This window comes from Spea bombifrons, chromosome 2 (assembly GCF_027358695.1).
Source record: "Spea bombifrons isolate aSpeBom1 chromosome 2, aSpeBom1.2.pri, whole genome shotgun sequence".
Classification (NCBI taxonomy): domain Eukaryota; kingdom Metazoa; phylum Chordata; class Amphibia; order Anura; family Pelobatidae; genus Spea; species Spea bombifrons.
In genome coordinates, this window is record NC_071088.1 from 87,677,251 (window position 1) to 87,703,887 (window position 26,637).

Here is a 26,637-nt window from a genome sequence, read left to right on the forward strand (position 1 = left end):
TACTTTTCCCCCCATTTTCTAACAGTAGGTATCCTACTTATGCTAACTTTCCTATTAAATAAAATCTTTGAGCGCATCATGTGAACTAAATAATATGTATATAGTTTTAATATTCCAAATGAATGGCCAAGCTTTTGTGTTTAATTCCCTGTGAAGCCATTTTCTCCTCGGTGGCTTTGAAATTGGTCAGCAGGAAGCAACCTTAGCTTCCTTTTCACAAAGAGCATTTGTAGGTTTGGAATTGGAGAAAAAAACTGAAGAAAATAGTAATTTGTTTTAGAAAAGCTTGTTATAAAGTATAATCGTGCTCATACAAGAGTTAAAGGAATGCGTAATATTTCTTAATCGTTACTATTGTATATCACAAGCGACTCCTTAATAATGTTATCAGTGTTTTCCACAGTATTTGGTTCAGATAATATTTTGTCATTTATGCTGTAGTTAAATGCAAGCGAAATTAGTAACTTTGAAATCCAATTATTTAGATAATCAGTTTTAATTACATTTAACTGACTTTGTAATCCAGGAATTTACAACGTCGGTAAGTAATTTTAATTAAGCATTGCAATGTAATTTTGATGTATTGCTTATCAAACAACACAACATGCTGAAATAAATGATAGTTGTAGAATTGAAAACAATGTTTTGCTCGGAAAGTAATTTTGTATTACTCAGAAGAATATGATTTACAGAATATTTTTGATATGAATTTTAATACATTACTATGATATAAAATGGCATATTCATTATGGATGATTCAGAAACACGTAGAAACAAAAATAAATACTTGAAATGTCTCCCTTTATTTATATACAATTTGTTTTATCATTTTGATAGATTATTTTTTATCATTATGAGTTTACATGTTTTCATATTTGTTGAATCCAAACTTAAAATGATGGATTAAAACTAGAGAATTTCTGAAATGTTGGTACTTTTTAAATAATCAGGTCAATCTACTATGGCATGCATTTTGATATAATAAAGCAGTAGTTTTTACTTTGTCTGACTAAAGGTCTTCGTTCATTTGATACACGGTGTTTGTTTTCTACGCTTATGCAGGGTTAGCGAGCGTGATGGATCCCTAGAAGCAGCTCTTCATTCATTGCAGCAATTCTACCTAGACTTGGAACATTTCCTGGCCTGGCTCACCGAGACTGAAACCACCGCCAATGTCCTTCAGGATGCAGCACATAAAGATGGAGTGTTGGAGGGTGCACACGGCCTTCGAGAGGTCATGAACCAGTGGCAGGTATGAACCTGGCAGCGGATATTTTTTTGTATTTCAAGGGAAGGAAGTGTAGGTCTATTGCCATTATTGGAAACACATATATCTATATAAGGCTAACATACAGCTGACTTGCAAAACATTTTGCTAAAACCTCTTATAAGTTTTGTTCTAAAACCAACGTTTTAAAAAAAATATGCATCTACGTTACTGCATATGTAGAAAACTGCAGTATCGAAATATACGTTAATTTATTTAACTTTTCTTTATTTAACTTTTTGTAAAATATTTTCCCTGCAATCAAGGCCATAAATGTACCCCCAAAAGTGATGCCATATTAATGCTATTCCAACATATCACAGATTCTGTCTCCTATAATCATCTGCCTACAGTTTAATAACACCTAATTCTCCGTTGGATACACAGGATAGTATTAATTAGATCCTATTATTATACTTTATCGTTGTGGGGAAAAAAATGTTAAGTTATTCTGTAAATGCTACACCATGACAGAATTAAAAGTACTGAGATTATCAGTGGAATAGTGAAAACATGAATAAATATTAACATCTGTGACATTAACTTTGTAGCTTAATAATGATAACCCATTTGCTCTATTATATTGTTAAAATGTCAGGGAATGTAACTCATAGAACAAATGAACTAGACATCTGAACTGGGCAGAAAGTATTTTAGACATAAAAGTGCTTTATGTTCAATTACTAGTATAACCACTGTTACAGTATTAACTGCAACATATGAATTTGTGTATTTGATCTGTGAGCAATCACCGTTCCAGATCCTCCCAAAGGTATTTTCAATGGGGTTGAGGTCAGGGCTCTGTGCGGGCCAGTCAAGTTCTTCCACATCAAACTCGATATCCAACATCAGTGCCTGGCCTCACAAATGCTCTACTGGATGAATGGGCAAAAATTCCCACAGAAAATGGAAATATAATATATAAGATAACATTATATAAAATAAAGATAAAACAACAGTAAAACTATAAGAAATTCTCATTTGTAATGAGATTGTCAACCTGATATACCGTATTGGCTCGAATATAGGCCGCACTTTTTTCCCCCACTTTAAGACTTTAAAGTGGGGATGCGGCCTATATTCGGGGTCTAGTGCCCGGCGCCCGGGACATGCAGTCCCGGGCGCCGGGCAGGCAGCGGGGTTAGGATACAGATCCCCCGCAACGATGCAGGGGACCTGCATCCTACTCTCGGATGTCCTCAGACAGCCTCCCGTGCCAGCACTTCCCACGGGGGGGGTGCCGGCACGGGAGGTTGTCTAAGCGCATCGTCTGGACGGTCACCGGCTGCAGCGATGCGGGTAAACAGCCTCCGGGTTGTTTACCCGCATCGCCGCAGCCGGTGACCGTCCGGGCGATGCGTTTTACCTCTGCCCCCAAGACTTACCGGAGCAGACTCCCGGGTGTCTTGCGGGGCGCCGGCGGGGGACATCTACAATACGCGTATACAACTTCCGGTTGTATACGCGTATTGCGTAGATGCCCCCCGCCGGCGGGGGGAGGAGGAGGAGGACAGTGGTAGCATATCGGGGGGAGGAGGACAGTGGCAGCATATCTCGGGGGGAGGAGGACAGTGGCAGTATATCTCGGGGAGGGAGGACAGTGGCAGTATATCTCGGGGAGGGAGGACAGTGGTAGCGTATCTCGGGGAGGGAGGACAGTGGCAGTATATCTCGGGGAGGGAGGACAGTGGCAGCATATCTCGGGGGGAGGAGGACAGTGGCAGCATATCTCGGGGGGGGGGAGACAGAGTGGCAGAATGTTTTTTTTTTTTTTTTTGGTGCTTTTTAAAGAAAAAAACTTTTTCTTTAAAAAAGCACCAAACTTTTAGGGTGCGGCCTATATACGGGGGCGGCCTATATCCGAGCCAATACGGTATTTCCCCTTTAAAATCATACCATTATTTTGCTAAATGGCAATTAATGAAATAACTTATCAGTAATGCAAAAGCTTTAATACTTATTTTTATCTTCCTTAAATATGCCTCATAATTCAGTTTCTATGTATTTGGCTTTTGCTTAATATCTACAATATATAACTATATTATTATCATGTTTATTTAGATGTTATAGCTTTGACAATAAATTGGAATAATTAAATTGACTATCCGGAAAAAAACAAAAACAAAACTTTTATTTTGAAAATATACCTTAAATCTGGCTGCTTCCTGCATTTTGTGTGTGGGTTTTTTTGTATCAATGCGTCAAGAGGAAAGAAAAAAAAGACAAATGCTGAATAAATTTGTCATAGTTAGCGGTGATACGATTTCCAGTCAATTGTTTTCTTCTGGAAGCAAGAAATTAGTTTCCCTAATTTAATACTGGAAAACGAGAAGATAAAATGTTTCCTCATGCTGCAACATATTGTGGTTTGAAGATGATACATCACCTGTGATGAAGCAGAATGAAGGTATTTGTGTATACAGTGTTGCATCCACTGGTTAATTCATTTGTCTTCATTCCCTTACTATGGCATTCTAAGGAATGGGCGTTTAGCTCTGCTTTTGACTTTAATTTTGCTAACCAAGTCTGGAGCGGGTGCTTTATATACAAAAGGACTCACCTAAGAGATGAATGCATTGAATAACAGAGATCTATACGTTGTGCTAATATAATTGTAAACGTTGTATAGAGCAACCAAAATTAGCTTTATATTAGGGCTCTCCCATGCTTCGAGTTTGAAACTGAACACAAATCTTGAGATAAAGATCCAGTTAGAATGTGCTAAATCATATACTTTTGAATAGGTACCAAACGGGTACAGTGGCAGCAGTTTTATATATAATAAGTGATTTTGGTGCAAAGTTTACTGACTTACTGTTGGACTACTAGGAAAAGGAAATGTTAATTTATATTAATTTTTTTCCGTGCATTCAATAATACATTCAGTAATATTTAGATTATCTTTGACTGGATAATGTCCCCATATCAATGCCTATTAATTGTTTTGCCAAAGTAGTCATCTGCAAAGGACCCACCACAACAAGGTTATAGATGGTGGCTCACTCTCTGAATAAATATATATTTTGTTTGTTTTTAGAACCCACCCATCCATACATATGCACCAGACCATAAATTATATAAGCCTACGGTCCCAGACAGCTCAAATAAAACTGGTATTAATACAGGGACTTGGGGGGGGGACTGTGAGCCTTTGAGATGAGCCACCATCAGGTCCAATCATACAGTGCATAGCAATTATTATGTAGTTGCCCCCTCCTTGCAGAAATAAAAGTTTCCCCTCATTGTTCCCACAAAGTTAGAAGCATAGTATTGTCCAAAATGTCTCAGTATGTCCCCCTCAGCATACCAAGACATTTTGGACAATACTAGGCTTCCAACTTTGTGGGAATAGTTTATGGAAGGCCCTTTTCTATTCCAGCATGACTGTGCCCCAGCGCACAAAGCAAGGTCCACAAAGCCATGGTTGGATGAGTTTGGTGTGGAAGAACTTGACTGGCCCGCACAGAGCCCCGACTTTAACCCTATTGAACACCTTTGAGATAAACTGGAATGGAGATTACAAGCCAGGCCTTCTAGTCCAACATCAGTGCCTAACCTCGAAAATTATCTACTGAATGAATGGGCAAACATTCCCACAGAGACACTCCAAAATCTTGTGGAAGGTCTTCCCAGAAAGCTGGTATAGCTGCAAAGAGGGGACCAAATACATATTAATGTCTATGTATTTAGAATGCAATGTCATAAAAGTCCCTGTTGGTGTAATGGTCAGGTGTTCAAATACTTTTGTCTATATAGTGTGTAAATACACACATACATTTTACTCCAGTGTCTACAGCTTTTTAGAATCTTGGATAATTGAAGCAATAACAGCAGAGCAGATGTTGCCTCAGCTCTCAGTCCTGTCTATAGCATGAATCAATATACCTCTAATTTGTCAGAGATAAGTGTAAAAACATGATTCATATACATGCCTTCCACAGAGCTCCATAAATAGATTTGCATAGGATGAGATGACATTGCTCCCAACTGCTTCTCCTTGCAGTTGTTCCTCAGTCATTCTTATGCGCAATCACATCTTGGAGAAACACTGAGAAACTGTTGGAGGATTACTCTTATCATCTTATAGAAGTATACTTATAATTACTTCTGCCAGAAGTCAGACATGATATTGAATTGATGGCAGTTTTGACCTCTCTGTGAAACAAATTACCTGGTATCCATTTCATTCTCTTATGGACTTTTTTTTAATTATTTTTTAGCGATCCAAACCACACGGCTAAAATGCATCTATGGATCAACAGGCTAGGGGTTTACTCACTAAGTCCTGAGTCTGCATATCAGTTCTAGTGAAATTACCCAAGTTCCTCCCAGTTGTTAACTCCCTAAGCCAATGCTGTTTTACATTTTGTTCTACTCCTAAGGTCTACTTGTAAACATATGTTATGTATTTGCTCTCTGTCTCATTTAGTTTGCTATATACAGAGCCGGGCTGGAGATGAAGGGGCAGCTTTAGCACTTTAAGGCCAGCGGGTGCCTTATGGCCTGTTTGCAGCCACCAGCTGGAAATTCACAGCCACGCACTACATATATATATATTCAGGATTCTGTCCTGATTCTGTAAACACTCATAAATTGGGATCCCTTAGCATAGATGCAACTGAACTGAACATAAAACTGAATTATGTTCAGCAACATACCTAGATTAAAGTTATATCCCGCATACACATGTTTTATGTTCAGTTTGTCTTTCTCAGAAAGTAGTTGGTCTCAGATCAGGTATCTGTCTTGTTTAGACCATTCTGATGGTGTCAAGGTAACCGTATATTGGTCCTTTTAAGCCTTTTATGAACTTGTATATTATTATTCAGTATTTTAGTTTCTTTTTTTTTAAACCTTATTCCTTTGCCCATTTGGATGGGGGATAGTTAAATATAAAACCATATGCAAATTGTAGGTAACCCTCGGAGTTAAAGGAGTTTCTTCTTGAAGTGTACTCGGCACAGCCACTCTTCTAAGCTCTTTTTTTGCTTTTCACTCAGAATAATTAGATATGTTACAATGAAAGGTATGAGGGACCTGAGCCATTGGCTTTTTTATTCTTGTTCTAATTGACCAGTGCCTATGTAGATGCTACTAATAAGACTGTGTAATATGCTCTAGAAATAGCATCTAGTGCATATATACACCATTAAATTACGAGATCTGTTAACAACATCCAACATAAGGTTTTTCTGATCTAAAAATGTGTTTAGAAATGTCATTTGCTAGTAGGTATGTAACCCCACTGCTGAAAATCCATCATAATTGTATATTTTATTAGGTAACGTAATTACAGGAATTCTCTGCATGATGAATGCAGTGTTTATTTCCAGGAGCATGCTCTTGAATTCGTCGTTTGTCATAACTGACAGCAAAGTACCACCTGAGCTGACGTGTACATTTATAAAAGTTAGGGAATTTTCAGAAGCTATTTAAATGAAAGAGTCTAAATAATTATTGGACAACAAAGTTGAAAAAGGAAATGTATGTTAATGGGAAAAAAGGATGTGAAACAATGGCTGTGCTGAAATGCAAAGAAAAGCTTGATGGAGATTTATATTACCGTACCACCTTTTACTTTTCCCCGTGTATGCTGGTGCTATCATTTTTAACAACTAGAGTGAAATTAAAAAATAATAGACAAATATCAATTGTTTAGTCAGTCTTCTACCAGTCCTCTGCTGGCCAATGTGAGATATAAAAGTAGTTAATGGAGACTTGGCATGATTTACCTGGTTCTTTAGAGTTCTATGACATCTTAGCATATGAATGTTAAGGTGCTCTAAAAGGTGGACAGGCTAGTCCTGCCATGTCCAAGTCAGTGATGCAATGTTGAACTAGCTGTCACCTATCCATCCTGTCCTTAAACACTATATCCCTCCTCAACTAGGTCCTTTAGTTAGATCACCATCTTGCTAGTACCTTTCTTCATTGTCTACCTCTGTATTCTGCATTTGCAAAGGTCCTGCTTGCAGACTTGTGGTGCTGTATTGGACATATTATTATATTTCTTACAGTTAACTGATGATTCAAAGAGATCCTTTGATGAATCTATTAATGGTGACCCATTCCCTGCGTTAGTCTATGTTAGTGGTTAACGTACATGTAGAATATCAATCATGTGTGGTAATGTGGGCTTTCATATGTGCAAATGGTAGATGTGTTATACCTATTAGTTTAATGTAGAAATTAGGAAAAATGGCTATTGTAGTATATTAACCTGTATTAATACAAGCTGGATCTCATAAATACTAAATAACTTGTTTGGCAGCATGTAGCCATGTTCCTCTGTGTGACACAATTTGTGAAGAGGGTCTATCGGGCACCGATACTGTAAACCTTTACGAAAAAGAGGAGAGGTTAATAGAGGTTATTAGGCACCAAACACTATTTCTGGGTTAAAACACTGATGGCTTAGAATCGCTTATAAATTATATTTAAGGAACACCAGCTAATTCGGTAATGCTATTACAATAGAGGAAAAGTGAAAATTAACAATAGCCTTAAAATTGACAATATATAAAATTGACAATAACATTAACACATGTGAAGACATACTGGTTAAAAAGTGCGAGCTTTCAATCTATTAGATGTTTAACACGTTTGAATTAAAGTACGAGATAAGACGTTGTATTAGGTGAGATAAAAGGCAAGAAAAATAATGAGACTGGCAAATCAGTAATGACACATGATTAAAAAATGTCAAATTTGGCAAAAACTACTAATTCACGGAGTGCCAGCATCAGGGCTCGGTGAGCTTAAATATTGCCAGTTGAACATTAGTCGCTTACAGATTCAACGTGATGTGCCAGTCCAATCAAGCCTGCAAAATCAACATCGGTAATTTGTGGCACGATATGAAACAAATCATAGTAGCAATTCATGGCTTTATTAAAATATCCACCTCAGCTGGGTTTCTATCATTTGATTAGCAGTTATGCGAACCTGCGTCTGATATAAGTGATCACTGATAAATATAGCGGAGCTCGACTTCAATCTATGATTGTTGCTTCAGAGAAAGCAAGAATGTGTGTAACGCTCTCTAGAAATGGTATTCATTTAAATGTTGTATGTGTGTCCCGGAACACAACCCTACAGTGCATTGATGCCTCTAGATATATATATATATATATATATATTATGTCTCCTTTAAATGCAACTACTAAAACTTGGGTAGAATAGAATCATAAAAAAATCCACTCTGGAACGTAATTTCTGTTAGTGTTGCTCTTTCACTAACACATTTAAGCATATCCGTTACTGAACGCCTAATATGAATTTGTTTTTAGGTGCCAAAAACACTTTGCTTGACCAGAATAATTTAGCATATTAAAAAAAAAAGTTAAAGCGTCTTTCCTTCTGATAAGAAGAGTTCAAAGATTCTTCGGTCTCTTCAGAAAGCAAAAAGAGAATCGCTTGTCCTCTATCTACAATCTATTGAATGCATAAATCCACGCTTCTCTTCAACCTTTATCTCCATCAGAATAATTTCATTTAGTCATTGACCTTTCTTTATGTCATTCTTTTCCCTTAGGAGTCTTAATGATGCACTTAAATAATGTAACCAGGGACTGTTTAACAGTTTCGATTAGATGTACCGTTTTGAATAATGCTGCATAATGTTGTCTTAGAAAGCACTGTATTTATTTAGAAGTGATTAAGAAAGATTATTAATTCTGGCCTATATGTATCATAGACCCAGTAGGGTAACAATAACATAGTCTTGGAATACCTTTTTTTCTGAATAGAGAAATAGCAGCCATAATGTGTTTACTTATTAATATTAGCCAAATTTAGTTATGGTAGGGTTGTTATAATTTGTCACAGCTCTTTAAAATGCTGCTTAATGGACTGACGCTTAATGCCATCAGGCGTTCATTAAATAATTTGAGTAGTTGCACCTTAGGAAAGGTTGGTGGTAGCTGCTGACGTTGACGGGAGGAAACCAATTTTGGGCAACTACTTTGGTAACAAAGTAAGGTAAATAATAGGTCCTAAAACTATTAAAGTTGATCCTCATGTGTTAAATATTGGGAAACACTCTATATATAACTATATAAATACTACACTATATCAGTACTTTAACAGCCTTGGGATGAAAAAAACCCCAAACAATTAAATTCCCTCATGTCTCTGTACTATTAGGCTAGGTTTCCACTTGGGTTTTTGTCCGGCGTTTTTTTCTTGATGAAAAACGCCAGGAAAACTGCCAAGAAAACTGCCACTGCATTTACCTGCGTTTTGGCATTTTTTCTGGAGTTTTTTCTGGCGTTTTAGCCTTTCTGTGGAAATTGTTTTTTTGACCTTAGGCAGTTTTTCCAGCCTTTACACGTTAGAAGTTTCACCCAGCTAAAAGGGATTAGGATAAATGGCAAGTATCTGCCCTCTCCTGATGTCATTTACTTGGTAGACCCTTTTGTCTCTTTTCTGTGGTTTGTAAGGCATGCTTTATTTCGAATGTCTGCTCCTCTGGGAAGATTGGCCCCAAATGATGGTGCAAATTGTTTGCTGTTGCTTTTGGCACGCAGGATCCAGTCGCGTATGTTTGTTTGTAATGGCATGTTTGTTCCAAATGGTGTAAAATTCAATATGAACCAGTCCAGGACTTTGTTTTGTGTGAAACTGTTTGTTTTCAGCCTATTTCTCGTAGGACACACAGATACTGGGTCCATCCTCTGCATTGTAACTGCTGAAAAAACGCCATAAAAAACGCCAAGGCAATAAACCCACATGGCTTTTTCATGGCGTTTTTTCTCTCCCATAGACTTCTATTGGAGAAAAAAAGCCAAGATTTCTTGCAAAAAACGCCAGAGTGTCAACATGCTGCAGTTTTGAAAAACTGCCACAGAGCCCAAAAAAGCAGAAAAACGCCAAAGAGGACTGAAAAAACGCCAAACAGAAAAACGCCAAGTGGAAATGGCATTTTGCGATTTCCTATCGAATTACAGCTAACATCTGGCTGCAGCCGTTTTTCACAAAAAAACCGTCAGGTGGCGCTATTGGCGTTTTTATAGGCGTTTTTAGCAAAAAAAAAACAAATGGAAACCTAGCTTCATAGGTCTATCTGAACTACTGTCCGATAGATGCCCAATTAGGGGTTAAAAGGATCAGGTACAGAAAGCCTGCTCCCTAACCCAACCTCTTGGTTAAGTGGCATTGTATATCAGTAGGACTTACCACCCATGGCGTGCCTTGCTTATGTGCTTTGGCCAAAATTCAATACTAAAGTTTATTGAAACCATATCCTGTGCTTCACCTAATGCGGCCAATTTTTTTAAGGAGTAATAATAGATCCAAACAGATCCAAAGGGACATCACATAGTTAAACAAAGTATCATCAAAGCAATCACACTGATGGCAAAACCTAGCTGAAACTAGAGGATTAAATGAGATATGATCTCATCGAAGTTACTGATGATAAAATTTCCTTCCTGCTGCAATTTAGTTGTGTTGTAAGAATAATTAACAGAGAGCCTCTGCAACACAACTCAGCAGATACATTACAGTAGATTTAATGCATTCCTTTGTATGCAGTACTTTTTTACACTTTGGGCAATCTATCTTTATTAACATTTTTGTGTTTTGCTGATCATTTCTCAGTTTCTGTACCTTGGTTTATAGCATTGTATATTAATTTAACATGAAAGGATAAAATGTTTCTTTAGAAAGTTTCCCCCCCCCATAAAATTATGGAAAAATATTACAATAAATAATGGAAAAGAATGCCTTCAGCGTTCTCAATTACTGCAGTAGCACGAGTGAATTATGATTATGTGAGTTACATTGTATAAAAAAGATGAGCTGCAAACTTCAAAACACATGAATATAAAAGTGTGGAGTAGGTCTTTTGAAAGTGAAAACTATTCTGTTGTGAGGTGCATAAGAATCGCATCCACTCTCATGTTTCTGCACATCAGATAGGACATGTGATATTTCGCCATTCCAGTTTAAGCATAATTGCTTTGTTAGCCATAATTGAGCATTTTTCTGAAATACAAGGAACCATTCGGCCATGTATGCAAACCAGGTGGCTGCTTAGCATCATAAATGTATTACTTGCTGAGTTGATCGCTGGTGCCATAAATTATACTCTCTGCCAAGGCAGCAGGGGCATTGGTGCACACTGGCAGCATGTTTCCTGCAAACAGTGGCTCAGAAAACTAGGGCAAAAGGCAATGAATACACCGATCTACCAACTACGTTCTTCAACAGACTCCATTCATTATCCGACAAAGCAGCAGTCGGAGCGCTGTGGCTGCCTATGGTGATGAGCAGGTGGGGGAGAAGGGGATCACCACCAACCGGCTCTTGCCTACACTAGTAAGGAAGTGCATAGTATGCATCCAGGGTACAGTAAATCTAAGGTGATATGTATATTATTCTATTTATGTAGCACTGATAATCTACCCAACAGTACATACTTTCAAAGGGTATGACAAAACTAGTTTAAGCAAATATGGCCCTGCTCATGAATAGGGAATGGGTTGTATAACACTATAAGGTAGAGAGAAAGAGGAAGACATAGTGCCACAAATGAATGTTGGATAATATTAATATCCCGTGGGGATAACCCGATTATAGTACTGGATTTTTAACAACAAACTTATTTGGGGGTAAGCTTTGTTCTCATACCCGACATCTTCAATATTTTGGCTGGATATGAGATGTAATATATTAAAAGCTTGCTATTGCAGTTGTCAATGAATAATATAACATCAATATATCATGTTAATACCACAGCAATTGGGGCTGCAGAAAACATTAAATGTATATTATTATTAAAAATAATTTGTATTGATATATATATAATCATCTCTGCTAAAACAGCATTAATTGACATTTTATTAGTTTCATATTTCATTTTCTGTTTAATTAAGAATAATTTAGGTCAACAAACTGCAATATACTGTATCTGTTCAAATTCTACAAACAAGCACCAGCTGTAACCAGTGAAAACAGCAACAAAGAACACAAACTGCAGTCACATACATAATGGTCCTTATAAATGCATTGCAGAATGTGTGTATGATGGTAAAAGTGGATAGACTTTTGTGGACAATGAAGAACATTCATTGTTCCCTTTTTTCTAATATATTATGTTTGATGCAGGGATTACTTGAAGAGCCCTTCTAGTCTTATATTAAATTTCTTCCCACGTGCCTTAAGAGGGATTTTTGTTGCCTCAATTTGAACCTGAAGTAAAGACAATGTACATAGAAGAAACAAAGTAAAATACAGCAAAACTTGTACAACATACAAACATAATAAACTGACTTGCTATGCATACAAAAGGGTACCCAAAGAACGTGTTTCATCAGGAAGTCAAAGTCTTTGTATCCCCCATATAATAATGCAAATTTGGCCTCATCAGCCAGTAAAATGTACTTCGGCAGATTCATTCTGCGGTGTTTTCTCCACTCCACGAGAACTTGCATTATGTGTTTACAAGCATTCAAAAGGTCACTGGGGCTTTTTCAACCTAGTGCATTATAAGCAGATTTACTTAAATTGAAATGGTAACCTGCTGTTCACTGCCTGTAGTATGCTTTATGGAACATCCTTCTGCTTTGTGAGTCAGGATCTTTGCTTTGTGTAAAATAGTGCCTCTCATAATAATAATAATAATAATAATAATCTGTGAAATCAGGAGTTTCTTGGATTTAAGGGCTTCTTTTCAACCCTGACACCATAACTTATGCCGGAAGTGGCATTTCATGAAACTGAACATGAAGAATTTGATGGAATATGAGCCATCCAAACATTACCTGTGCACAAACAATGAGGTTATCGTTCTGGTATAGAGTTTGATAAGTATTCTTACCACCAAACCAACCAGGGGACCATCCCTGATGATTGGATTATTCAATTGGTTGTTATGGAGAAAAGAACACTTTTTAATCTTTGTTCCTGAGTTTTGGTTGGCACTTAAACCCCGTTTTTTTTTTTTTTATTAAAATCTTTGTTTTGGGTGTATAGTTGTACCATGTTAGGCTTAGAAAGAAAAGGCAAATTTGGTGAGGTTGATCCTAGAGCAGACCTAGATAGTCTCAAAAGTTTTAATCTGTTTTGCTTTAGTTAGCCAATAAAGGTATAATCTGTACCAAACTTTGCATTGGTCAGAGACAAGAAGATATCAATTATCCTTAACCTGTAGGTCCTACCCAGATCTTTGTGTTATATTACCACTGTAGTAGAGCAACCCATTAGTGTCCTTTTATTTATTGATTTATTGACACACTATTGTGACATTGTAATACTACACAATTTTGTACTTTGCTACAATCCATGACTTGCATTTTCCACCTGTCATCAGACAGTGTTACAATTTAAGGCAATTATTGCAATATAAATAATTGTCAGCATTTAGCGAATAGTGGAATTATGACAGTTCTACCAATTAAAGTAAATTTATATCTAGACTTTATAACAGCTTTAGTTAAGATTCTAAGAGGTAATTGAGCAAAATTGTGAATTAAGTCCCATTTATTCATTCAAAGCGTTTAGTCTAAAACAAGTACTGTTAAAAATAACAGCAAAATACTTATTATCAAATCATAGTATTGTTCCTTACATGTTAAGTAAGCATTACATTATCACAAGAAAAATAACACAGAAAATAACAACAAATAACAAATAAAATAGCACATTTTTTATAACTGCATATAACCAGGGCCGGCACTACAATGGAGCCGACTGGGGCAATTGCCCCAGGCGGCACTTTAGAAGGGGCGGCACTTTGCCGCCCCAAGCGGTTTTTTTTGTTGTTCGTTTTGAAACGGAGGAGAGGGGGGGGCGCCGAGTAGTTTTCGCTTACCCGCTCGGCGCCCCTCTCTCTCCTCTGCGGCGAGTCTCCCTGTTCGGTCTCGGTGCCGGCTTGTAATGCTGGGCGCCGGAAGTGGCGTCAATTTCCGGCGCTCCGCATTACAAGCCGGCACCGTGGCAGAGCAGGGAGACTCGCCGCAGGACTCTTTAAAGGTAAGTACCGGGGGGGTAAATAATGGCGTCAGCGGGGGGGCGGCATTTTAAACTTCGCCCCAGGCGGCGTTAAGTCTTCGGCCGGCCCTGCATATAACAATCAAGTATATGTTTTGCACCAGGCTGAAGTTTACATGCCACAGCGGGCAGGTCAATAGTAAGTCTCTATTATATTGTTCAAATTATCTCACCTAAATTTAGCAACACCACAATGTAAAATCCACCATTATGTTTATGGGCATGAGTGGGAGTTATTGGTCTGAAAACTAAGAATGAGTTTGTCCTTTACCAACGTAAATTAAAACGTAGGTTTCAGCAGTCTTTACTGGAGTGTAGGAAGTGTTAAAAACATGATGAATTAATTTCAATTACTTTTAATTAAATACTAAAAGTAATACAAGGTTGTTGGGGTAAGATAACGCACAATTGCCTTTAATTAACAACTGCCCCTTGTTGCCTCCATGGAAATGTCTGGGACGCAGACCATTGTGTAATGTAATTTTATGTCCCAACCGGCCAGGGACCTAGACCACACCATTCACAGCAAAAATATATTGAAAATAGTCTAAAATACCCTTAACAAAAATGTCATAAACAAACTGAGATTGGGAGCTGCACCTTGAAAATGTAACCCCTATTATTGGCCTAAACTAAGATACCTTACTGGAAAAGTGTGGTCCTTGACTGCTGCTGTGAACTCCTATTGTGGACATACTTTAAAAAAAAAACACTAAATGTGTCAAATATTTTTTAAAAAAACTAAAAAAACTGCTAGGTAACTAAACACAAATCTAGAATAGAGTTTGTGACATGCATGCTTATTCACAGCCACCCCTAACCTAATGCAAAGTGAACCTGACAGATATATTTATCAATGTGACTCAACTAAATTAACAGAAGCACCGTACAAACTAAAGCATATTTGAAGTAGATCAAGTACTCAATGGTAATTGTCTTATGAGTTGATTTCAAATTAAATTATGTTCTAATTTCTTTTTTAATTATGCACTCTATTCCTACCTGGATAATCTGTGTGCAGTAGACTTATTATTACTGCCCTGTATGAAGATGATTCAACGCAGCCACTTTAAAAATGCTTAAAACAACAATCTTAACACATCTTTGTTTTCTCTTCAGAGTGATTAATAGCATACTTTGACGCAGTAATAATGTGGTGATAATTAAATGCCTTGGGACACAATATAAACTTAATTATTAGACCACTTCATAATATATGTTGTATGCATTTCCTTTACATAACGTGTATTGTTCATATTTACTCTATTGCTTAGTAAAGAGGACATCATTACTAACAGGAAAGTGCTGCATACTCTACTAAGTTGTAGCAGGAAGCCCCTTTTGCTAGATACTCTGTATATGTCACACACATCGTAGATATTAATGCCCAACACATTGTGCTGTCTGGGATCGATATTGAAATGCCGCCCCAAAATGAGAAAAAAATCACTAGTACTATTCCCCAAACCTGTTATGTTACATGCATATATTTTCTTTACCCAGACACACGCTAACATACCCAGACACACACACACATACAGCTCTCTTAACCTGGTGAAGTCTACCGCGGGGTCACGCAGCACGACATTACATGACCTTGCTGAACCGTGCCAGAGATAAAAAGTCCTGGACTCAGGCATTAGCTCTTTATTACAGGATTGTTCTGCCCTCCCCTCCCCGATATGCCCATGTGCCGCACCCCATTAAATTCGGCTTTAATCTAATGGACCCATCGAGAACCATTGGAAGGCTGGCCCTGGGAGGGAGCCGTGTAATGGCATGGGATCATCTAATAAAATGATTCAGATGAGTTGGTTTTCTGGTTGAGAATAAGGATTATGGAAAACAGAAATTATGTAATGTTTTTGGCATGAGGTTTGGTGGTAACTGAAAAGTTGTTTATTTGTTGAATTTGAGTAATGAGGCCGGTTATAGGAAGGGTTCTTTCCTGGGGCTTTATATCAATCTATACTTTGGGATTGGCAGTCTTTTAAGGTTAAAGGTGTTTTGTAAAATGTATTTAAAACATAATTTCATAAAATGTGTTTTTTTGTTGCAGTAGCTCAACCTAATTTGGCATGAATTGATTAAATCAAATTAATTTCTTCGAAATTGATAAATCGTATTCTGGAAGTTCTTCTATCTCTACACTGTGTATTATTCAGTTAGCCATACCCGATATATATATATATCCCGCATATAGATGAAACCAAACATATTTATTATGTTATTATTGATAACAGTGCATTCTACTTGTCATATATTGCATGAGCAGCAGAAACCATAGTATATTGAGGGCAAGCGTATTTTATTGCATTATACATTTTATTTATGTGACACACCTTTCACACATATTCCATATTCTAAGGATTTACCACCTTCATAAAAGGTTTATGTGAAGGTTCCTGTGTTTAATCCCATGTAGAGATTATATTTTATTTTCAACTGGAGTCAGCTAGATGGCCGGAGCTAACTACGTCAAGTTTGATGATAACCTGGCATTAGCAGCTTTAACACCACCAAAAATAAAGCATATTTCAGGGAGAAATAGCATTTATTCTTTCATTTGTCCCATAAGTCTTCCTTGGCTAAGAGTAATAAAAAATATTGTAAAGTTCTAAACTTTGCACATGTCTTTCAGGAGGAAATTGTACCCAAACAGTCAGGAGTCAAAAGGCAGCCAGGAGAGGCAGGGGGGCGCAGATTATTAAAATAGATTGTGTGTGAACCTGGTTTTTTATTCTGTTAATTTCTGGACATAAATTGTATGCAGAATGAGTTAAACATACCTTCCCAGTATATTTTTTAGGATGGGTAATCCTTTTTTGGAAACAAATCCTTTCTTGCTCTGATGCCCTGGGAGATCAGATATGAGTTTATTGTAGCGTCCTGCAGTCTTAAAACTTATAATGCTATGAATATAAACAACCGGAATATGTTAATGTATTAAATTGTGTAAAAAATGTTCCCTTCTTCTTAGAAACACTTTATAAAAAAGCAACTAATGGCTCACAATATCTAAAATGTCTTGATAAAGCCCTGTGCCCCGCCAGAGCTCTAATCATACCTTCTAAAACAAAACCTTCCCTCCTTTTCCATTAGAGATGTCGGAAAACATGATAAACTATTTAAATAGATACATAAAAATAAGCACATTCACAAATCAAGCCTTAAGTGCATACATGTAGACAAAAGTTTTATTTAGGACATGCGCTTAGGGCTATTGTGAAAATAGACTACTTTGAAGGTGGCAAGCGTTATTTCATAAGATTTTCTGAAATATAGTAGGGGAAATGTCAGAAAATATTTCAAGAAATATTTCTAAAATGTTTCTTAAGGGTAATTGGCCTTGCAGATATTATTATGCTGGATGAAAAGTCAGCCGTTTTTATGAAATGTTTATTCCATTTAGAGTCTTAATCCTCTAAACATGTATTTCTAGCAGTCATAAAAATCTCATTTTCTCTAAGGGACATGGAGCACCCACTGGAATAATCCGTGACTCAGACCGTGCACTTTTTTTCTGCATAGAATTTCTAAACAGTATTTTGGAAATCCACCCAGCTGTAGTTAAATTATCATCGATGCATTGTGTGGGAGCCAGTCAATTAATAATTTAATGCTATTATCAAACATAATTAAAAATGTAATTTGGAAACCTTTTATTCCAAAAAGCATTACAGTTGAAAATAATGTTATGTAGACGGATTAGATGAATTATAATTTGTAATCGAACATTGGACTTTAGCGATTACTAGAGATGTGCGAAATAGCCTCATAATCTTTAGCAGATTTAAAAAAATAATCTACAAAATGTCTATAAGGAGGGTGGTATAGCTGTACAAGTGTGTACACATTATTGACACTTAATTCAAGATCATGGTGTGGTGGAAGTCACCCACTTTAGGCTTTAAAAATAAACCAAGTTACAGAAATATCAACTGTTAATAAAAACAATAATGTAAGGCATTTGTAAAATTGCATGAATAAACAAAAATTAAGATGGGCCTGTGTGTATACGTTATACCACTAGAAAGAGATCTGGGCTTGACTGATGGGGTACTTGAGGAAGCCCAATCCAACAAAGCTATATTACCACAGCCAAGTTCAAAATGTATGAGCACTTCTTCCAAAATATCATGTACTATTGAGGATTTGCAGTAAGTCGAAACAGCTAAAACCACAGACACACACACATTTATACTGCCATTTTATTCCACATTCCCAATTCTCATCTCCTCTATTTAAAATTCAGTGTGAGTTTAGTGGCATTTAGTCACATCTTCTACATATCCACAGAAACTACGTGTCTAAAAACTCTATTTTGTGTTTACTCCGGTTATCTTTCTCTAATATTAAACTTAGTTTCATGATCTGAAACATTTAAGTGTGACAAATATGCAATAAACAAACCAGGAAGAGGCAAATACCTCTTCACAGCTAGCTATATCCAGCAATGAAAGAATCCCTTTGAGTTTGGCTTTATCATGTTGGCTTGTGTATAGAATATGTTGAATATAATGAATTTACCGCAAACAATCTGAAAAAAGGGTATTGGGTACCTCCTCACCTATCAAAATAATAATAAAATGTGCCACCACCATCATTATGTGATGTTTACCTTCTCACGTCTCCCTTTTGGAAGACATTATATGTAGCAGAGAAGCCTATTTGACAATTCATTTTGATGCAAATAGCAAGAAACAAACAAATGCTACCCAATGCTGTTTTTATGTTGACATTTTCCTTTCTTTTTCTTCCAAACATACCCTGGCTTAGTATATATACATGACAAGAGCTTTCATGATACATCAGTTCGTACTGATACACATGTAGCTCAATTAAGAAGGCCTTGATTTTTAAATATATGCATTTTATTGTAATAGATGAGCCTGGGGGAAGCACCGTCTGCAGATTCTTGGGTGCTGGATGATTAGCGCTAGCTGATGCGGTAAATATGCAGAGCGGGAAGAAATGTGCTGAGAGGGCCTTCTTTCACTAAACTGTGCAAGTCTTCTCTCACCTGGGGCTTCCAGCGGCTTATGGAGATGTCAGCCTTTCCTATTACTGCACTGTATCATTCTTTCCTATCTGTGCCGTTCGGTGCCTATAGAGCTACGATAAGAGTAAACTGGTATGAAGCCACTGGCATGCGTCTTGTCCCACGTTTATATGTGTATAAATGAAGCACTATTTGCGTATTTTGAGATTCTCAAAGTAATAGTCAAAATTATGAAATCTTAGCACAACACGTGGCTTCTATTCTGTCTTCATACCTCCTTCCCTCAAAGGGTTAGGAAACCTAAACTTAGCATTGAAAGTGCTCAAAAAGTAGGGCAGGTAATAGCTGATAATCAATAGGTTAAGCATATGTATATTAACACCGTTTGCAGTTTTACTCTTTAAATTTTTAGGATGGACACATAACATTTTTAACTCACTGGTAAATACGGTCGTCTTTGTCACATTTTCCTTTGAAGATTCTGTTGCTTGTAATTTTTTTTTTTCATGGATCAGTTGTATTTGACTCAAAATTCATCTTGAATTAATTTGCCAATCCCTCCTTTGCAGCCACTACAAAGACAGGTTCTTTAATCCGCATAGATACGCCAAATGTAATTATAAGGTTAAAATCCAATAAAAGTAAAATAAACTATGAAGTTATAGCAAATTCAATTTGCATTCTGCTTTTTTTTATACAAATAAATTCCACTGAGCTTTCCCACTTCAGGCACTGATGTGCTTTCGTTACTACAAGGCTACTGCATAGGACTTTGAAGTTAGCTTCACATATTTGACAACATATGAATTCTTATGATTTATTCAAATTGAGCTTGCCAGAAAAGAAATGACTAGGGATCTGTAAATTTAAAAATACAAAAAAAAAGATACAAACTGTAAACCTACTTAAATATGTTATTTTAATTGCTTGAAGACTTAAAAGTCCCCAAAAAGCCAAAACAGTCATAATTGTAATCTTTGCTCGTGAGCAAAATCGAATAAGTATTGAAATTGTAATGCATATAAAAAGCATTTATGGTTTTTTTGCAACACAATGCAATGCACAGATGCCGAGACATAGGAACCTTTTACATGTGCTGACCGTAACTCAGATATTAACCTTTTATTAGCACACCACGATGATTGTTATTGGTGATAATTGTGCCAACCCAACAGTTATAATACTCTGCAGATTCTGCCATCAGTTACCTGTATTAAAGCAAGGATTTCACTGGGATATACCAACATACCTGGGAACTCTCCAGGTTTGACCCGGAGCCTATGGGAGAAGCTCTACTTCCCTGAGTCTCCTGGTCACCTTCTTTTTTCTTTTGGAAGGGGAGCCGTGTTTGGCCACACCTACTCCATCCTACTCCCAGCTACTTCAAGATTATCTGGGGCTAGCCTTGCCTCCTGACATGACTACCCCAAATCTTCAAGCAGATAGCCCAACCTCCATGTGTGGCTAGCCCTGACCCCACACAAAACCATCTAGAAGAGAGAAAACTACAGATGGCCTACCCTCAGAAGTTCCCATTGGAATGTTCTTGGATCATTAAATCAGAATTGGCCTAGTCACCCCATCGCCTTGAATCCAGAGGCATATTCTGGGACTACTAAGACCAGGGGGAAGGGGAAGCCTCTCTGCCACCAACAAACCGAGGACTGATTGTCCTGTTGATTATCAGGCTCCTCTGATCACTGTTGCTCGATGGGGCTGGTTACAAGGCAGATCTCCATTGCATGCTATCCCCCTGCATGTCTGTAATCGGTAGAGCATTGGGAGATGACTTCATACACTAGCTGTCAGCAATGAGCACTACAGCCGCTGAGGGGTGGCTGCCGTCACTGCAATGTAGCAATGAAGATAAATATGTTGCTGCTTGAGACCCAGAGTCAAATCGTGACAGTTCCAAAGTATTAATATAGGACAAAAGTATTATTATCTCGATCTGAGATGAGGCTCCCATGTTGATTTTCTCGTCTTATATGATTTGTGGGCAACCAGCATTCATAGTGAAATCTTCAAAGTACCAAGTCCATAAAGGTTATATTCTTGTTTCAGAACAAGATTGTACCTCATTCAATGTGAAAAGTATGCATACAAATATAACTGCAGTAAATTGTGGATTTTCCTGTCTCAGTTTTGTTTATGGTAGGTGGCACGAAGATAAGCATCAGATGTTTTAATGATTAATCCGATGTTACTGTTTTAAATTCCCTGTTGACACAGAACAAACAATAAATTGGTTATTAGGTAGTAAAATTCATTTTGTTGACTGTGCAGCAGTTTAATGTGGCTTCCCTTGGTAATTTTCTGCTGCTGCCGCCCTATCCAAATAATTTTTGCAAAAGTCCACCATAAACAAATCCAGATAATAAAAAACCCAGCAGTCCAAGTCTTAATGAAAAAGGATGAGCTGCAGGAAATATTGCTGTAATTAGATATTGATAGAATTTGTCTTTCTTTTGTGTAGCATCGCAGAGTTTATTAAAATAAAAAAAATCCATGTGTGCTTTGGACCGCCACAGAAATCCAGTTGTGAGTTCTGTGGAATGAGCTGAATGTGTCCCAGTATAATAAATAGGGTTTTTTTGGAATTTTTGGGAGTGTTATTTATGTAAAATGTTACAGGATTCTAAATTGAATCAATCAGCTTTTAAAAACATAGTTACGCTAAGGTACTGTTACTGTTATATTTCAAGTCAGGTTTAGAAATATTCTGTGAAATCTGTGATATATATATATATATATATATATATATATATATATAGGGAAAAACCTACTCCAAAATTAAGCAGATTTCTACTTTCAATGGTCCTCACAGGACTGCATTTACAAAAATTATTTTTGGCAAGGTGGTCCTCATTGTAAGCTGGTGCGTGTCTTAAGAAGGTATAAAACAATACATGAAAGAAGAACAATTAGCACTACTACCACATACTGAGGCATTCTATAGTGAAATTTACTGATTTGGAAACCATTGAAGAAATAGTGACAGCAATAGTAAGCATCATAACTTTCAAACAGGTCATTTAGAGGATGATCAAAAGCTAAGTCTGTTTGATGGTTACACTGTTTGCTTAGTCCAGTGAAAAGCCATTATCCCTCTCGCTCCCTCTTGTTATTGATTGCTCCCATTTAATTAAATATGTATTTTAAAAATAATTTATTTTACTAGGCCATTAATTTTTAGATTTATAGCAGGTACCAGTAATTGTTACAGGGCTACTTTGCAATATCAATAAAGACATAAACCCATGAGCCATTAATTGTAATGACCGGCCTATATTGTAAATTTATATATAATAGATAATGTAAAAATAACAATGCAGATTGCATCATTATTTTCTCTGTTACCTTTGCACATATTTCAGTCTTTAGACATGAGCATGTTGAGTCCAAGGCAGAATCTCAGATAAGGGCTTCCAAGGCACATAATAGTAGTGGACAGCAAACTAAATGGCTATGGCTGTTTAAATATACTTTAATACTGCCCTAATATGATACATGAGATATATATATATATATATATATATATATATATATATATATATATATATATATATATATTTTAATGGGCTCTGATGTATAGCATGTTTATGCCTTGTGTCATGACACTGGAGTTTAGAGCTTATTTTGAAGTTAGCAGCATGTCACGTTAAATAGTTGCTATTAATGGTACTTGATAACAAAAGAAAGGTTGATATTAAAAATAATTGGTCGGGTGTTAGGCAGTTTATATGTTGTTTAGCTTAAAAAAGTCAGCATGAACTACCCCAGTCTTGTCCCAACTAGAGCCTTCAATGAAGAATTACCTTGTAGCCAATTACCATTGGCCCAAAGATCTGCCCTAAGAGGAGGAATTGCTTTCATTTAGAGTGAGCCTAGAAAAAACAGCCAAGCAAAATATATGTTTATGTCAAAAACTTTGAAGTGGATTGCTTACCTTGGGCCATGCCATAAGGAGCTTCCAATCTGCAAGTGTACAATCTCTTTATTACACTCAATCTTTGAGATTTGACTGAGGTATTCTTAGCGTATTATACTATTGATTTAACATAGCATATACTAGTATACTACCTTCTTAACATAGTTCGATTTCATTAAAGACAACCCAAAAAGCTTTGTTTTTAAAATTCATAATTGAAGAAATATGTAGACAGTCAACAAGGGAAAGTGTTTTCTGCCATGTGATACTATAAACATACGGTTAATGTTTTAAGGACACGATCCTAGAAGGTTCTTAGAAGGCAGTAGTGACTATTTTTCTGGTATGTCTGTCTATTCTACTGTTTCTGTGACAATGTAAAAAACGTCTCATGACAATCTGCTCAAGGACTTTTAGAACAATTTAACCACACATTTTTCCAATGTTTGAGAGCTAATGGTTTACTCTTAGTGCAATGACAAGAACACACATATGGATGCTAAAAGCAAATTGCTGTACTTGAAAAAGATCTCCATTTTCCCAAGAGTATATGTAAAAGCTAAGCTCACAACATGATAACCAACTTACTAAAAAAGGATCTGATACATTCACCAAAGGCTGCTTGCAGTATTGAAAAGCTATACGCGTGAAAATAAATGGAGTTCATGGCAGGGCAATTCATAAATAGTCTCTAATAAGTAGTGGATCAGTATTTGCACTTTGCTTTATAAAACTATTATATATATATATATATATATATATATATATATATATATATATATATATATATATATATATATATATATATATCTTAAATACCAGCTAATGAGATGTGCCAATATATAAAAGGAGTATGTTTGTGTTACCGACAGGCCCGGACTGGGACAAAAAATAGGCCCGGGCATTTCAGACTGAGCAGCCCATTTTTATGAAAAAACATATATATGTACATACATCTACATAATACTTGGTCATTCAACATGGAAAGCCTGAAGCCACAATTTAGTACAACTAATCCTTTAAATAAATATTATAGAGTAAATAACACAATACCTTATCTTTTCCACTAAATGATTTCAGGGCCTTGAATGTTTTGTCCCCTGAAGTCACTACAAATTCAGGAGGGCATTTTATCTCTGGATAAGTAAAAATGAAATAGTTCCTACTGTAAATTAAGGGAACAGATAACCAAACACACACACCAGGACAGGCTTTTCCACACACACACACACACACACACACACACACACCAGGACAGGCTTTGCCACACCGACACCCAATCACACACCAGGACAGGCTCTGCCACACCGACATCAAAACACACACCAGGACAGGCTCTGCCACACCGACATCCAAACACACACACCAGGACAGTTAAAAAAAGAAGAAATGGTTCAGCACTCAACTCCCAGGAAGCTGGGAGCTAGCAGGAAAAAAGGGCAAAACAAAAACAGAAAGCATAACAAAAATAGCAACGTTCGGCCGAAACGTTGCTTTTTTGTTTTGCTTTCTTTGAAAAAAGTAACCTAAGAATTGGAAGCTGATTGGAGTGTTGGGGTTCTTTTCTGTGTTCCTACACACACCAGGGCAGGCTCTGCCACACCAACACCCAAACACACACCCCAGGACAGGCTCTGCCACGCTGACACCCAGACACACACATCAGGACATGCTCTACCACACTGACACCCAGACACACACACCAGGACAGGCTCTGGACAGGCACACCAACACCCAAACACACCAGGACAGGCTCTGTCACAACGACACCCAAACACACACACCAGGACAGGCTCTGTCACACCAACACCCATACACAAACACACACAAGGACAGGATCTGCTACACTGACACCCACACACACACACCAGGACAGGCTCTGCCACACCGACACACACACACCAGGACAGGCTCTGCCACACCGACACCCAAAAACACACACACACACCAGGACAGGCTCTGCCACACCAACACCCAAACACACACACAACAGGACAGGCTCTGCCACACTGACACCCAATCACAAACACCAGGACAGGCTTTGCCACACTGACACCCAATCACAAACACCAGGACAGGCTTTGCCACGCTGACACCCGCACCCTCCGCCTGCCTGTGGCATCTTTGCCACCAAAACAGCCTGCCTGTGGCATCTTTGCCACCAAAACAGCCTGCCTGTGGCATCTTTGCCCCCCCCTTACACATCCATGCTATCACACACACATATTCATTCACTCGTTCACAAATATTTTTTCACTAATTCAAAGATAATCATTCACTCATTCAGATATTCATTCATACATTGATACTCATTAATTCCCTCATTCAGATACTCATTAATTCCCTCATTCAGATACTCATTTGCATATACTCATTCACAAACATTCATTCACTCACTCCTTCACATACACTCATTAATTAATTCTTTCATTCAATCTCACATACTCCATACAACCTCCCTCACCCCCTTACCTGAACTGTCTGTACGCGCCGCTCGCAGACGCCGGCAGATCTACACAGGGGAAGCAGACGCGCAGCAGGGTCATGTGATGTACGTGGCGTACGTCACATGGTTCTGTTGGAGTCCTGCGTCCCCCTGGCGGTAGAAGAGACGCTGCTCGCGCGCCTGCCAGGTAAGTTGCGGGCCCGCTGCTAGAGTTGCAGGCCCGGTCGCAGTTGCTGCGGGCTTAAGGGGCAGGTGCCCCTTTTGCCCTGCATTAAGGACGGCCGAATAGGCCCAGTCAGTCCGGTCCTGACTGGGCCTATTTTAAGGTAGGGGCCTGCAGCTCCATTAGCCCCTAAATCAATCTGGCTCGGCCGCGGCCTGGGCTGGCCCGGCCGCGGCCCACCGGGCAAATGCCCGGTGTGCCCGATGGCCAGTCCGGGCCTGGTTACCGATCATAAACTTGTAGATGATTATACCAAAGAGCATTAAGAAATGAACTGAGGGCAACATATGATTAGTGCAGAATTGACAGTGTGGAGCAGTATTTACTCACTGTGGCAGTAGCTAAGCCTTTAAAGTCAGATTGCAATGTAATTTCTGCATTGATTTAAGAGCCATCTCACTTGTCTCAATTTCAGACTTTAATCTAAGCAAAGTATTCAAGTTAGTAATTAGGTTCCATACTGGTGCACATTACCCAGACATTGATCAATATACACTGAATAAATGGATCTTAATTATTATTGAAGTACATTTCATACTCAACTGTTAGGCTTGTTCACAAAACCACAAGGTTCTAATAAGTTGAAACGGTTTGCCACACTTCTCTTGCTGAACTGACCTAGTTTAATGAATAGCATAGGTCCCAATCTACTACTCCACTCTTCACAAGACTGATAATAGTCAACACTGGCTTACCCAGCTAGAGCAACATAGTACTACAGTGTTCAGTTTTTATTATATAGGGTCAACTCACGCCCTCTCGTAGGGAAAATTAC

General features: G+C 37.7%; 1 protein-coding gene across 2 annotated transcripts in view; it reads left to right on the top strand.

Moving 5' to 3' along the window:
* DMD (dystrophin) overlaps window positions 1–26,637 on the top strand; it is an 870,543-nt gene that overhangs the window by 630,165 nt on the left and 213,741 nt on the right. For both annotated transcript variants that reach the window (XM_053455059.1, XM_053455060.1), the window contains one exon: window positions 1,063–1,252. In XM_053455059.1, the coding sequence (XP_053311034.1) occupies window positions 1,063–1,252 (190 nt within the window). The remainder of the gene's footprint in view (window positions 1–1,062; window positions 1,253–26,637) is intronic.